The 16,711-nt window shown below is 33.8% G+C and overlaps 1 protein-coding gene across 1 annotated transcript in view; it reads right to left on the bottom strand.

The window, feature by feature from the left end:
• Positions 1-448: 448 nt before the first annotated feature.
• Positions 449-16,711, bottom strand: part of LOC128557917 (uncharacterized) — a 58,281-nt gene continuing 42,018 nt past the window's right edge. The window contains exon 5 of the mRNA XM_053546579.1: positions 449-3,104. Coding sequence (XP_053402554.1) covers positions 2,604-3,104 — 501 coding nt within the window. The 3' untranslated portion in view covers positions 449-2,603. The remainder of the gene's footprint in view (positions 3,105-16,711) is intronic.

Raw genomic sequence — 16,711 nt, 5'->3', positions numbered from 1 at the left:
AAATGCAGTCCCTATTGCATACACAAGGTTTAATTGGTCCGACCAGGACATTTAGTTTTTACCCCAGATGACCCATATTCAAACGTTACTTAGATTCATGAGGCCAAACATTTTTATCATATTTTATGAAGATAAAGAGAACAGTCCCTATTGCATACGTAAGGTTTTTGTTATGGTCGACCAGTTGACCTAGATTTAGATCCCCAGTTGAGCCATATTTCAACTTGACCTAGACTTCATCAAGTCAAACATTCTTCTTAAATTTCATGAAGATCCGGTGTAAAATGCAACCGCTATTGCAAACACAAGGTTTTATTTTATTTGACCTAATGAATTAGTTTTTGAAATCAAACAACCAAGTTTCAAATCTGCATAAAGATCATCAAGATAATCATTTTGACTAAGTTCCATGAAAATAGGGTTAATAATATGTTAAACTGCATTCCCTTTGATTGGACCTGGTGACCTAATTTTTGACTCCACATGACCCTAATTTGAACATGATCTAGAGGTCATCCAGACAACATTCTGCCAATATTAGTGTGTTTCAAACTGAATCTATGGACTCTAGATGGCTTACGGATGGTCGGTGGTTCTACCCAGGTTCCCGCTCGTGATGAAATAAGGGGCACCTGGGGTCTTCCTCCACCATTAAAGCTGGAAAGTCGCCATATGACCTATCATGCGACGTGAAATCCAAAAAAAAAAAAATTAAAAAAAATATGGACTCTAGAGTGTTAACAAGATTGATCCTACATGACATATTTTCTAGCTTGATCTAGAGATCATCAAGACAAACATTCTGACCAAGTTTCATTAATTATTATCACAAACAATCTGACCAAGTCTCATAGAAAAAAGGTCTCAACTGTGCCCTGTAAGAGTGCTAACAAGGCAAATGTCGACGGACGACGCACGATAAACGACGACGGACGCCGGTCACATTAGCTAACCTTGAGCACTTCGTGCTCAGATGAGCTAAGAATGACTACAGATGAATCTGTCTTAATGGCGAACTATTAAGTAGCCAGTTGTCTTAAGTGGCCAATCAGTGAATTTTCAACACTTACTTTATGTTCTTATTTCACTTTGTATGAAGCAGTTGCCTGCTTTAATAATATTTGATTGTAGTCTTAACATGAAAATGTAAAACACTAAATAAACAGTTACAAGATATATTACCTCAAAAGCTCAACAGTAATGAGTGCAGGATGTTTACATTTTACCCTTGCTGTGTAATACGAATAATGTGAAGAGGGTACTGTTAACTCCCTTGCTTGGCACTCAATATTTAAAGAAGGAAAACTAACCTAAAGCCTATTATTCTGGTTGCACATGGGCTTTGAAGCTCATGTTTTCTGATGATAATGATTATCAAAATTATAATCTTTTAGATGGAAGCATGTCTGAATAATTAGTCAACATAGATTTTAAGTTTTCTTTTGAATATGTGTAATAAAGACTTAGCAACCAACCAGTCTAACAAAAATATTTACCAACATAAAGCTTTTTAACGAATATACCATCCTTAAATACTAAACAAAAGTCGACCTACTTTTGATTCCGAAATATTATCCAGCAAATGATATACGTACCTCAAACTCCATCGCCGCACTATTTGGCGCCAGTGTGATTTTGAATGCTTTGTCCCCGATGCAAAGTGTCACAAAATTGGGATAACAGTGTATAACATGGCTATACATTTATATAGACCTAAGTGATATATTGTTTTTCTTATAGTAAATAGTGTTGAAAAAATTATTAAAGTGTTTAAACAAGATTAATATGATATCCTTATATCAAATTAGAATATTCGAGAACATTTTTATAAGTTTTTATCAACCTGTTAAACGATCAAGCATGATTTAATACTAGAACAACCTCACCGAAAGATTTTATAAATTCTGCGTTTGAACACTTCTAAAAAGACACAACGATTATATTATTAACTTTTTTATGTAGTTTTGTCAATATTTGAATTCCGTATCTGTTTATATTTGATTAAGCCGTCATATTTCTGTTTATTTACATGTAACTGATGTCAGTTGTGCCCGCAATGTTTTAACTATACAACGATAAAAATGTAAATATATGATATCATAGAACGCTACCAAGGAAAAATAATAGCAACATTATGTTTAACTGTGTTTCTTACAGAGAGCTCATGAAAAGAGTGATATTTTAATTGGACTAAGGCTCCTTCAAAAATTTCGTTTCGAGCTTTATGCAAAAGATAATAGGTTAGGGTATATTTCTCGGAAGCACAGAACACCAAATACACAGCCTCAGAGCCACATATTAGCAAAGTAGGCCCGCAACAAAAATAAGCTGTAATGGAAAAATATTACAGACTGGTTGTTCCAAAAATCTAGCAAGTACATATAAATATATGCAAAATATAGACAGAGGCGCGGGGAGGGCTGGTTAAGGGTAAAACGGGGTGGGGGAAGTTGAATGGGAAAGTAGAACAAGGATAAATATATAAAGGGAAGGCCACGTTCCTTAATTACACTTAACCAACAACGTAACCTCGGTTTTTAAAAAAATAATGATAACCATAAACTAATAATAGGCCTCAAGGATGAGATACCAAATCATCATATTTATTTAAAATATGAAACATAGTCACCTCGTTTAACATGATAAAGATCACCTTGAAGAAAGTTATCATTTTGTTCTTGGAAAAGTCTGCGTATAATGATACCAATAACGGACTGGTCAAATCTGTGACAACGTTCTTCATAATCATTTGAAAAATCACATCTGTGTTTCAGCTGACTTCCATATGGTGCTATACAGCCTTCGTTTAGTGCACATTTCACCCATGCTTGGACAGCAGCGAGCGATATACGATCTGCATGAAAGACCAATGACGTAGCAAATACCTCATTGAATTGTTTAAAATTGCAGATGCTCTCTTTTAGAAACTGAAATGTTGCCTCCATTGTGTTTTTTATTAGAGTACCAGTAGTTTGCTTGTCTGGTGACACTCTATAAAGAATACGGTGTAAGATAGCTTGTTCTATCGCTGTCTCTATACCATCTGTTACAAAACGCACGGAAGTATCAACCCACCATACAAAATCATATTCCATCAAAAGAAGCTGAAAATAATGTCATATCATATCATATCATATATAGTTGGGGGCATAAAACGTCTACTATGCACACCGCACCTACCCCCTAGACCTATCTAATATATACCAAATTATTTGTCAGAGCCAACTATTTCAAAATGAAACAAAAAAATCTCACAGAAAACCTTCTTTAAACAATATATGATTTCACTGTTTCCATGGCAAACGCTCATTTTTGGAAAGGATGATAACCAGCCCTGTCTTGGTCAGTTTTGGTGATAAAACGATGAAAATGGTATCAAAAAGAGTTAAGACATAAGCGTTTAGAAAACAATATTGTTATGTTAATGAATTAGTTTGCATATTTAATAAAATTAATGAGAATGTTACAAAATAACATAATTTCATTTGAGATAAATATTACTCTAAGTTTTAAATTAATTCAAACGTACCAAACAGTGTTTGATCTGGTCTTAAAAATTCTCAATGTTTTTAAATTATATGTTGAATTTCTCGAGGTATTTGTTTTACTTCAAAATAGGTATGTTTAGATAATTTGTATAAAATGAACTACTACCACAAGATACCACAAAAACTGAATAAAACAAAATGTTATCAATATATTATATCAACTAATATGTGAGCTATATTGTTTAGACACATGCTAAATTACTGTCTCAATAACATTGTTTAATTTCATCAATCATTTAGAAAATATGTATCAGACAGTTTTAATCCGATCTTATAGTATTACCTTGTTTTCTAAGTTAGTATTTTGTTACCCTGAATGTAAATATAAGACAATTTGAATAAAATAAACCTATGATAAAACAGACATCTCTGGAAACCAGATATGTTTAAACTGAACAAGATGATAAAATCAACTGTGATCAATAAACCGATAACTATATGAGCAGCATCATATGAAAAGATAGTGTAAATACTTATTTGAAGGAGAATCTGTTTGTAACATGGAGCATGTAACCAATCACGTAATAATGTTTTATTGGATCGTTGTTTTAAGAAAATAGTATAGGAATATTCAGTTATTAAATACTCCCACAGAACAGTATAATTCCATACTTCTCAAGCAATGACAGTGTTTCCATAACTGCGCTTTAATGTTCGTTACCACTGTATTTTGTTGTATCTAGAAATATGTAGAAAGAGACTTGGATCATTGAAATTGATATTATGATATCATAGATTTGTTTAAACTTTAAAGTATAAATTGTAACATTTTTCCTTACCTTTGCAAGAAATCATCTGAAACATTCTTTACGCATTCACTGTTTATTTTTCTGTTTGAATTAATGTAGTTATCCGTTTAATTATTCTTTTATATGATTGTTGTTCTAATTATTACATTTTACATCGATTATGTATTTTATCTATGAAATTATGTATACTTATATTATTTATGTTCAGATCCCTGCAAAACATCCATACGCTGATAAAAGGGTTACAGCTTTGGACTGCCTTTCAAAGAAATATTGTTTTTAATTGATATCTATGTAGCCATTTACGTAAAAAATAAAGCATTTCGCTCTTGAATTTCAGAGACACATGTATTGAAATATTTATGGTTACCTTAATATTTGTATATGCGCATGCTAAACCGGAAGCTGACGTGACAATTAACGACGATATTTACGACAAATTAATGTGTTTGTATTTCCATTCTTCCGAAAAAATCAGGAACCTGCCTCCGATCTGATGCTTAATGTTTTAATAATGCAGAAATAATGAATAAATTGCCGCAGGAACGCTTCAAGACATGTTTGCCTTAAAATGACGTCATTACCGTGACGACGTTACATGTCAGTCAACGCACAAAATTAATTGGTTTTATTTAAAAAAAAACGTAATTCTATGCATTTTCTTTATTTGAACTTTTTTAAACAGCCATAATTTTCTAAACTTGGTTTAAATGTCAGTAGAAAGTTTTGGTTTCTTGAATTAAATTGATGTTACCATGGAAACGAATCCCGTGACCTATATATCTAAATGTAAAATTCAAAAGCGTTGACACTTTTAAGGAACACAGCTTCGGCTTTTTATTGGTATTTCAACAATATTAATGAAATAATAGCAGCATGCAGAACGGTTTTTCCATTAAAAAAAGTCGAGACGAAGGGTACTGCTGTAAATATTTTAAGCTGTGAAATTTGTAAATGTCACAAATTGACATACGGGCCTTATTTTATCTGTATTGTAAATGCAGGTATTGCATCATCTTTTTGTAAATTTTTGAGTTATTGAGGTAAATGTCAGATTTCACGCATGAAATACCTCTCATGTTTTTCTGTATTTCATAACATAAATTTCCATGTAAATTTCATTAAATTCGGTTCAGTAATAAGAAAGTTGATATTTTATAAACTTCAGTAATTTATGTTTTTATCCCCAAAACCACTATAATGGGCCTCAAATTGTCAATTTAAATTCGCGCCAAAGTAGTTAGATTTCCCGGCTATATCGTGAATCCCGTGAAAATGACAATAGTCATAGCTCACGGCTTAGCCGTGAATCCCATGAAATTTAGTATTTGGCGGGACATTATCCTTTAAATAGACTGGACTAGATATGCCTTGCGCACACCACCTTCCGACTTTATAGACGAATCTATGTCTGAATTATTTTCTTGCTAGAAATTTATGCTCGATCGAGCTTCTTCCGCCAGACGATTTTCCTGGTGATGTCATAACCCGGAAGTACAATGCCCGAGGTTCACTTGTCTTCACTCGCCTGGATGTGATATTCCCAGCGCAGAGCTTTCGTCCCATGGTTGTGCCGTAAACCGCAAAGACGATGATTTTTGTTATCCTCTGAAGTCAGCTCAGGGATGCAATCACCTACCACCATAGGGAGCCAACACGGAATCAACGTATTCACGGTTTAAAGGGACTGTATTTTGAATTTAGAAGCTGTTTTGTTTGTGCTACTTAAAGTTCACAATTACATTAAAGACCTGTGTCACGTCAGATTAGAATGGAAGTATAAGAACTTTTGTATCTAGAGATACTGAACTTTCTTTTTTTTTTTCTTTCTTATAATCAGTTTTTTTTTCTTTTCACATCTATTCATTGTAAATAATCATCTTTTGTAAATAAATTTGTAAATATTGTAAAGGGTGTTGATTTGTTCTGATGGTTACTGTCGCCGGTACGGCCTTTCCTGTCACAGTAAAATAAATGCAAATAACACGAGACTATTTCTAACGTTAGACATCAGATGTTTTAAAGCTACATTAACACGAAAGATGATTTATCTAATTTTTTTTGTAAGAAATTACGATAAGAAACAAGATAAAACTTATTTCCATCATGTCTGTTGCCATGGTTACTTTAAGATTTAAGAAACATAGTGTACCATGTAGAGTTCTTTGTATTTTGCTAATTATGTTAACCAATATTTATGTTTTTCATTAACATAACGACACTGAAGCCGTCGCAAAATCCGTTTTCATACATAGTTGTTTAAAAATGAGAGAAAATGCGTAACCATGGAAACACGAGCCCCGCGACAAATACAGTTATAGTTTACATTAGACTGCTAACGCGCATACTAGTAAAATTGTCAATTACGCAGACCTCTACGAATACGATACACTGATAAGTGTTAAATATGCGATGTTTTCTTCTTTTTTCAATATAAAATATATTTGGAGGGTCATGTGCTTAAACAAACCCGGATAAAAATTGAAGGGAAAGGGATAAACGGACTTGAGATTGTAGTAAAAGATTACATTACACACAATACAAACATTTGCTGCGGTTCAACTATTTTGAATAACCCTGGTAACAAGGTTGCCTACCGCCTAAACTAAGGTAACCTATTCTTTTTTTAGCTATAAATTATGTGAAACAAAATATACAAAGAAAACAATTTTTAACCATATGTAAGTTAAGAAATACAATTTTGTATATGACGACCCCACAAAAAAGATTTTCACTAAAAGTGACAAAATACACAATATCTCAAATATCATCAAACTATGTTTGAAGAAAGCAACACTATCTACATACAACAATATAGAAGATTTGTCTATGTGAAAAAGAGAAATTAAAATATCAATATACCTTCATTTTTTCTGTTTAAATTGGAAAAAAAAAATCCTGGTCTTACGTGTTCTCAAGAAAATAGCATGATTTTTTACTATCAGACAGTCAGAAATAAGCGGTATTTAAATGATGTTGCTCATATCGTATTCTTAAGACTGCTGAACATAATGTCTTGAAAATTACACGTTTAAGACAAAACAGATGAAGTAAAGACCTAAATAACAAAATTTGAAATATTTTTTGCAAGAGTCAGTTTCAGACAAGTCTATCCCCTGAATTTTGACCTCTTCTTAAGACAGAAAAAGTCCTGATTGTATTACATGAATAATGATATAAGATTATTAAACTGGTTGCCGGTGCAGGTGGACATTTTCTGCAGCAAGGTTAAATTTTTAGGAGGTATACATCGTTACAGCGTAAACAGTTTCTGAAAGCCGAATATTCCCATCTGCACAAACAGCCATTAATAGAATCTTTGTCTTGCATATTATAATCAAGAAATTATAAAGGTTTAATAAAATCAATCGAACGGCTTTGCTTTTAGAACTAGTTCTGTATTGTAGTGTATTTAACAAAGAGCAGGAATCCAACGTCCGTAAACAAGAAAGACGTGATGACGTTTCGAAGACAAATAACAATATTTAGTTCCGATTTTGTCTTACAAGTCGTCGCGTGAGTGGAACGATGCTCTATCTACCATTTCTTAAACGTGGCGAAAATCGCTTCCAAAGTTTAACTCTCGTCTAGTTTCTTTATTTCTGGGCGAAAATGATGATAAATATACCTACTTGTTCCTTGCGCTTAGTTCTTTCAGACTGTAAATGCTTTTAAATACATTTCGTTTTTACTTTTCTGCATTTATACATTTTTCAGTTTGGAGATAGAGCAAATTTGACAAAAATAGAAAAAAATGTTAAAGGTGTATTGCTCTATCGGGAGATAGAGCACTGTGAATTTACAAAATTGGACATAGAGCCAGATAATATTTATTACAATTGTATATTGAAAATAGTGCGAAAGCTCTTAAACAGTAATGACAGTCACTGTACTCATTTTGAAATTAAAGGAGGATTGGATTTGGTTTTAGTATCATCAAACTGACACAATATTATAGGCCATATTGCAACTTTCAAGATTTTCTTTGAGGAGGACTCTAGGTGCATTATTTTTGGCACGCGTGGATACCTGGGTATATGACTTTCTTCGTGTCAACTGAATGGCTTCCTCACATGAAAAAGCGAGGTTTCAAACAGTGGTGAGGGGCAGGTGCTCAAAGTCAGAAGATTTGGACTGATTTGCTAATGGTTTTACCATGCTGTCCGTATTGTTCAGGGTTAACTGAACTGCTACGCTATAGACATAATTGGCTATTAAACTAGGCACATTGGTCCTACTTATTTGCAGATGGGTATTCGTAAACCATATCGTAATATTGTGTTAAACAACAACAAAAAGATTTTGAAGTTTAATTACTCAGTAAACGCAATAATTATTGTCAGCAATGAACAAAGATCTAAAATCTTTTTTAGTCGTAACTATTCTATTTGGCAAATACAACTAGCTTTTCATTACGCTGAGTAAGATTTTCCGTATTTTTGTTATCAGTTGGCATTAAGTTTGACATAATACTAAGTATTATAACAATACCTAATGACATTGTCTTTGCAGCCAAATATTCTCAGTAATAACTGCATTCTTTCACAAAACGACAGTTTTTATATTGTGTTCAATTTTTGCATATAACTGTACTTGTCAGTCATACCAGTTCTCTTTTACACAACACAATCAATGTTATATTCATGTCTCTTTTTGCATATTAGCATAGGTGGATTGTACGGCGTCCATCGTCCGTCTTCCTGCATCAACACTATACTTAAAAATTTTCTCCTCTGAAACTACTGGTTACATTTATTCCAAAACTTGTTCAGGAGAATTTTGGGATAGATCTCTATCAAGTTTGACCAAATGGTCAATCTTGGTCCCTTTAAGGGCAGCTACTGCCAGCTAGAGCAAAACAAATAATAGGAAAAACATTTAAGGAACTTCTCATGAACCGCTTGATGGATCTTTATCAAACATAGTCTCTAGCATCATTATAACATCCTCTCCCAAACTGGTTCAGATGGGGACGATTGGCCCCTTTGAGGGGTTACCAGAGCTAAAATTAGAAATTCCCTTAAATGATTTTATCTCATGAACCACTCAATGGATCTTCTTCAAACATGATTTGTAGCATCATTATAAGAATTTTCACCAAAATTATTCTGTTAGGGGCTCTTGGTCCCTTTCAGGGGCTGTTAGAGTTCTAAATAGAAATACCTTTAAACGACTACTCATGAACCATTTGATGGATATTCACCAAACTTGGTCTAGAGACCAGTATAAGGTCCTTTCTCAAATTTGTTTGATTAAGGGCACTTTGCCTCTCTTAGGTGCAACTAGAGCTACAAAATAGAAATACTTTCTGGTCATGAATCGCTGGACGGATCTTCATCAGAGATGGCCGGTGGCATCATTAGAGGGCTCTCTCTCAATTTTATTCAAACGGAGACTGTTTGCTCATTCTAGGGCTAAAATTAAAAGTACCTTTAATGACTACTTCTAATGAACCACTCAATTGACTGTCATCATTCTCGGTCCGTAGTATCATTATATTGCCCCCTCCATTTTTTTTTAATTGTGGGTTGGGGTGGGGGAGCGCATGGCCCTCTAAGGGGCCACTAGACCTAAAGCTACAAATGCCTTTAAATGACTACTTCTCAACCGCTTGATGGATCTTCATCAAACTTTTATTAGGTCCTTTAACTAATTTATTCAATTAGTGTGGCCTCTTTTAGGGGCTGCTAGAGTTGCGAAGTAGAGATACCTTTTACTAAATTCCTCTCTAACTCCTGAATGGGTCTTCATAAAACCTTGTCCGGAGCATCATTATAAGGTCCTTTACCATGTTATGTCTTATATCAAATCTATTTAAATAGGGACACTTTGGCCCTTTTAGGGGCCACTAGAGTTGAAAAAGAAATAACTTTAGATGATTTCTTTCGATTGTTATGTGCATTGGTGCGTGACAGCAAAATGATAATAAAAAATAATGAACAGGTTAAAGGATTTTCACCAAACCTAGTTAGAAGCAAAGTCAGATGGTTAAGGCTTTCTTCAGTTGAAGGACTTAGGCCCATTTAGGCCTCTTGTTAACTTTTCACATAATTCTGCCAATTAAATTAAGGCTCAAAGATATTACACCGCAAATAATATGCCCCTGTCATACCTTTCATACTAATTGTATTGTATATTTCCATTTAGTTTCTGCATGTCGTTCTCAAATCTGGTGGCATACATTTCAACTTAATACTGAGTATCATAACAAGAATTCATAGCATTTATTTTGCAACTAAACATTTGCAGTCACAGCACACATGTTTCATATTCGGTACAGTTACACCATGCGATACTTTATAAAACTACATTCAGCAAAATTTGCATAGCTAAAAAAAAGTGATCAACAAGAAAATTAGTTGGCGCCTTACTGTAACTTTGTAAAGTAAAATATGTTCTGTTTTTGGTTTTATTTCTACTACCCTTAATAGACAATAACTTACTATACCAAATTTGCTTCTCGGAAACATGTTTGCAAATACCGTTGTTATATTCGGTGGTATTTCTTAAGATACAGCTTCAGAATGACGAAAAAAGTTTCTATCCGAAATACACATCAGTACAGGTCTGTTGCAAATCTTGCATGTATTTTCTTGCCTATAGCTTAATTGACAATGCTATGTGTTTGTATAAGTAATAAAATGATAAAATAACCTGTATAAGTAATCTCACCTATGCATGTCGTGTAGATAGGCATTCTAAGTATATTTCAAACATGCTACAATTATGCCTATCCGCCATATTTTGTTGTGATCACATGCATGTAACTGTGCATTCTATTGGTTAAAATGGAGTTAGAGCAATTCTGGATTAAGTTAAATGGAGATAGAGCACTCCTTTACAAAGTCTAATGATGATCACATGATGTTAGTTTATGTGTATGATTGGTCAGAATAATTTTAAACATTACAGTGCTTTAAGTCCTGGAGATAGAGTACTTTAATCGTTACTGTTACATTCAAACAGAGGACATAGAGCAAAGTATTACGCAGGATCTTTCTCTATGACGTCAAAAGTTACGTTTTCTTGCTCCAGAACAATAGAGCTTGGCGAGACAAACAAAATGATGTAAAAATCTCATTTTTTCAAAAAATGGAGATAGAGCACTATAAGAATCCGGCGACGAAGTTGCAGCGTAACGTATTGATATCTGATAATAATGTGTTGCTTTATATTATATAAAATGGAAAGAAATTAACAAAAGATGGACATTGGCTATCATAACCTTTCAGTAAATCACTATATTATTTATGAATGACATTTGATGACACTTTGTATAATTTTATTATAGTAAATGCCCTCAAGTCTTTTGCTACAGTTTGGGCCTTTGAAAAAACAGGTCATGCCTTCATCATAGGTTTTCATACCTACCTAATTGACACTCAAATTTATTTATTCAGATTGATACATAGTTTATCTTAATGTTCCTCTTACTGTCGTAGTATATCCAGGAATATTCCACCACATAGTACAATTTTGTCTTTGTCTGTACAAGTTAAAATTTTAACAATACTAAAACTATTTTATTCATTCTATCATTCTTGTAAATGTTTCTCAATTTATACAATAATCTCTTTCATTTCACATCTGTCAAGTTAAGTATGCTTCTTATATCTTGATTTTGTACCACTTAATAAATGAAATGATTTCTTTCGGTGTTTGTGAGAAATGATCGACATAATAGAATCGGCAAATAAATGAATCGCTCTAGCGATTCAAGTTTGCGATCCTTTTCTGTCGTTCATTTCACATAAACAGCAAAAAAACAAATAGTTTCATTTCGTATATTTACATTATTTACCTTCCATTTGTTAACAATATAATATTATGAATGCATATAATTTGTAGCATTAACATTAAAATCAGCTCCCCCGCCATTCTGTTCACCAGACGGAACAACTGCAACGTCATCTATAGTTTGTGTTTAGGGCTAAAGCAGCGATGACGTAAATTTCGCGCCTTTTCTTTTGCTAATCATACGTTATGAACCTCAAGTTTCAATGGGAATCAATAGTCAAAGATAACAGTTTCGTCAACCGATTTTTTTTTGTCAAAGTCTTAAATCGAAAATATTGAAAATTATTTTCGATTAAAAATAATTTATTTTATTTTCGAGAAACAACGTAAAATAATTCTCGTCGTTCTCGTTACTTGGCAATTTCTACTTGTTCCACTTTTCGACTTGCTTCAGTAATATTATTGACCCGTTAAATCGGGTACCAGTTATGCGACATGTACATCGTATAGCCGTATAAAAGCGAAAATCCCATGCTATCTGCTCAGTTAACTCGTTTAAACTAGACAGCCAACACAAACTTTCCCATCCGCCACACCCCGTAGTTATTATTGCTGTTTCTGCTATTTTAGATCATATATTGTTTAAAAGCAGCCTTTAGTCATACAATATTATCATGTAGTGTCTTTGATATGAACATTTTTACTGTTTTTCTGTAGTTTTATTGTTGTAAGACTTCAACTGACTGTGTATGGAGAACATTTTTAACATAGTTTATTCCACCAGTGCGGTACAGTAATGCAGGTATTCGATATCAATAAGACTCATCTGATAAACTGTTTTGTGATACGGGCTTTTTTTCAAAAACTGGCATAGAGCTGATTAATACGAAGTTTAACTATGGATTATAAACAGTTTAATATTCATTGTAGAAGCTGGCGTTATGTGCTTTTTGTGATTTAAAGTTTGAAGATATGTGTCTTTAATCATTTCAATGATGACGTTTCTATCAGGATCTAAAACAATGCATTCAATCACGTTTATTTATTTATTTATTTATTTATTTATTTTCATTTCTTTTAAATGTCGCTCCTGTCACGGAAAAATTATATTTGTGCATGCCGAAAGGCGACCAGGCGCGTCAAATTATTGCTATAAAGCTCGGCTTAATGCCATATCCCGTCCTAAGCATCGTACCTTGGCGTATTGCTTTCAAATCAAGTTCGTGGCGAGGTGGCTCGGTTTTGCCCTAGTGTTAGGCAAAATCTAGATGGTATTGCTGTATTGCTGTATGTATTGCGTTCTCAACCCTTTGCATGGAACTATGTGCTTACCTTCATACAGTGGTCCGCATGATAGTTGCCGGTCGTTTGCAGCTGTGTACGGGCGGTTGGCCCCTGTCGTGTGACACCACTGGCTCCGTCGTTGCAACGCACAGCCATCCTCTTTTGGTGTACTTGTGTACATCTGCCACGTTACTCGGTGCTTCACTGCATGCAACTATGTGCTTATGTTCACGGAGTGGTCCGCATGGTAGTTGCCGGCCGTTTACAGCTACCTGCGGGCGGTCGGTCCCTGTCATATGACACCACTGGCTCCGTCGTTGCAATGCATATCCATCATTTCTGGTGTACTTCAGTTCTACCGTATCGTTTAGTGGTGTTTGTGTCGTTCAAAGTATTTTTGGTATTGCACTGTTAACTATAGCCCTATAGTTTTGTTATATTGCTTTGACGCGTCTGGTCTCCTTTTGGTTGAACAATTCTACCTTCTTTTTTCGAGCGGCCAACAAAACCCAATCTTAGATACCGCTGTATTTATATGTGGATTAAAATACATCTTAATCAGTCATTTCATCTATATTGTTACATATACATAGTATTTAATGTGTTGAATAAAATTTAATGTGGAGCATATTGCACGGTGTTTCTTTGTTGTTTCGAGTAATAAAAATAATTAGTTTAAATAGCTCCTTATTTTCTTTTGTTAGTTTGTTCGGTTTGGTTTAGCACCGCTTTGCAACAGAAATTCAGTCATACAAAGTTGACCAGTTAAACTAACCACCAGTGTCCCTGGATTCTGTACCATTTCTCTACAAGTAGGTGCTAAGATATCCGTATCCAACAGGAGGAAGTCGACTGACATCGCACACGGACACAATGATTTTTTTTTAATCGTCTTAAGAACAAAGGCCTCAACAGACATCTGACTAAAACTTGATTGTTACTCACAAGAATGATTACACATATCAGCTAAGTGGCCATATAAATTTTCAGATAAATACTATTGTGTGTCTTATTGAAATTCTATTTTAAATGGTAGCTACATGGATTGTGCAATAAATAATATAGGCAATATCTGAAATAACAGAAGAAAACAATTAAAAATTTATTCCTAACAGTTTAAATAAATCAATATGTGATATAGTCCATTTTAATCGACCTGGCGGGGCGTGGTTTCGCGACGGTCCACTGCATTATTGTGCAGGGTATGTAATATATAGGGCAACCTGATTTCTTTTTCATTGGCCATTTAACTTACGTTCTAACCACTCTAGCTCTACCTACCTATTTTGCTCACTTATTATGTTTACCATCATTTGAATAAGCCAAATATTAACTCCATCACGCCAGATCAAATAAAACGCACTATAATTACAGCTTCAATTTCTTCTTAAATATCTTTTTTATAAAACAATGATAGGGGTGACGTATCTTAAAAAGTGTTACGTAGGAAAATTATCATTTTCTGACAAGTAAAACAGCATATTTTATTCTTATAGTACAAATAACTTAGTATCATGTTTCTAGAATATTTTCTAAATATTTGATGCATTAGAACAAGGTTATTGAAATGGAAACGTAACATGTGCAATATATGTTTCACTATTATTCCGTTTAAGGAAACGGAACTGTTTTCGAGCAACTCATAATGTTGAATTAAGTTTGTTTTTTATGTTGTTATATAAACAAAATATTGTGCAGAAGGTAGTAAACAAATCCATCGCTTTTGAAATAATGCAGACAATATTCATCCGTCTTGCATTTTTACCAAGATCAAACTATTATTTTCACCAACTTTATCATTTTTTTCATTGTCATATATACGGTCTTTGTCATTTTTGCTTTTTTTCGATTTAATGTCGCACCGACACATGATAGGTCATTTGGCGACTCTCCAGCTTTAATGTTGTAGGAAGACCCCCAGGTGCCCCTCCGTGCATTATGTCATCACGAGCGGGCACCTGGGTAGAACCACAGACTTTCCGTAAGCCAGCCCGATGGCTTTCTCACATAAAGAATTCAACGCCTCGAGTGAGGTGACAGGATGGATATACCGGGGACAATAACTTTCAGAACAAATCAACACCCATTACAATATTTACAAATTTATTTACAGAAAATGATTATTTACAATGAATAAATGAAAAGTGAAAACAAAATCTTATTATAAGAAAGAAAAAAATCTTAGCTCAGTATCTCTTTTTAACAAGTATAATGTTCTAATACTGACAGTTCCGTGACACAGATGTTTCCGTTAACTTTGAACTTTAAGTAGCACCAAAATAAACAACATATGTCAAAGTCAAGTCCCTCTAAACCGTGAGTCCCTGAGCTGACTTCAGTGGATCACAAAAATCATCGTCTTTGCGAGTTACGGCACAACCATGGGACGAAAGCTCTGCGTTGGGAAAATCAAATCCAGGCGAATGAAGACAAGTGAACCGCGGGTATTGTACTTCCGGGTCGTGACAACATTACCAGGTTAAAGTCGTCTGGTGTAAGAAGCTAAAATATATAACATATGGTAAGCAACACAGCAAAACAAATAAGTAAGGACATAAAACTGCTTCTTTGGGTACACCATACCTCCGTAGGCTCCAATAAATAATACGTGCTACTTATACAAAGTATGAGTGCTACTTAGTTCACACGTCACGTGATTACAATACGTCACTATTTACTTCCATTATTTCTAAAAATAAATTACTTAAAAGTCTAAAGTTAAAGTATGAAAAAGATATGAAAAGTTTGATGAAAAATTATGGATAAGGGAATGATAAACTGTAGCTATTAATTACAACTACAAATTAACACAATGCAATGCAAAATAAACGTTATACAAAAGCTAGCATGAATATAATACCAATTTCCATCTAACAAAACGGACACTGTCTAGATATGCTGTAGACTAGCACACACTAATTTCAAATTACAATTGCATATTGAGTACATGGTACTAGACTTATCACATAGATTTATACGATACAATTCAATGCAGTAACGGCGTTCCATAATTAACAATGAAATGTTTGACATATGTTTATGACAAAGAGTTCTTTACAATTATTATGTTACACAAATTTCAGTACAAATCTTACAGCTTATATAAACGAAACATTTTAGATTCCTCTTTCGAAATAATTTACAGAAGTCTGAAAACATTACTAAATTATCCTGACATACCGAAACCAGCTAATCTCTTGCCGAAAAGTAAACGTTACAAAATTCTGTAGAATAAACAAAAATTTACTAAATAAAAATTGTAATTCAAAACTTATACAAAAATCTAACAAATAAATATCTTACCTGGATCGAGCATAAATTTCTACCAAGAAAAAATAATTTAACGTAAATTCGTCTAAAGTCGAAAGTGGTGTGCACTAGGCATATCTAGGC

Source organism: Mercenaria mercenaria, chromosome 6 (genome assembly GCF_021730395.1).
Source record: "Mercenaria mercenaria strain notata chromosome 6, MADL_Memer_1, whole genome shotgun sequence".
Taxonomy (NCBI): Eukaryota; Metazoa; Mollusca; class Bivalvia; order Venerida; family Veneridae; genus Mercenaria; species Mercenaria mercenaria.
The sequence above is the reverse complement of the archived record's forward strand: the minus strand, read 5'-3'. Positions and strand labels throughout refer to the sequence as shown.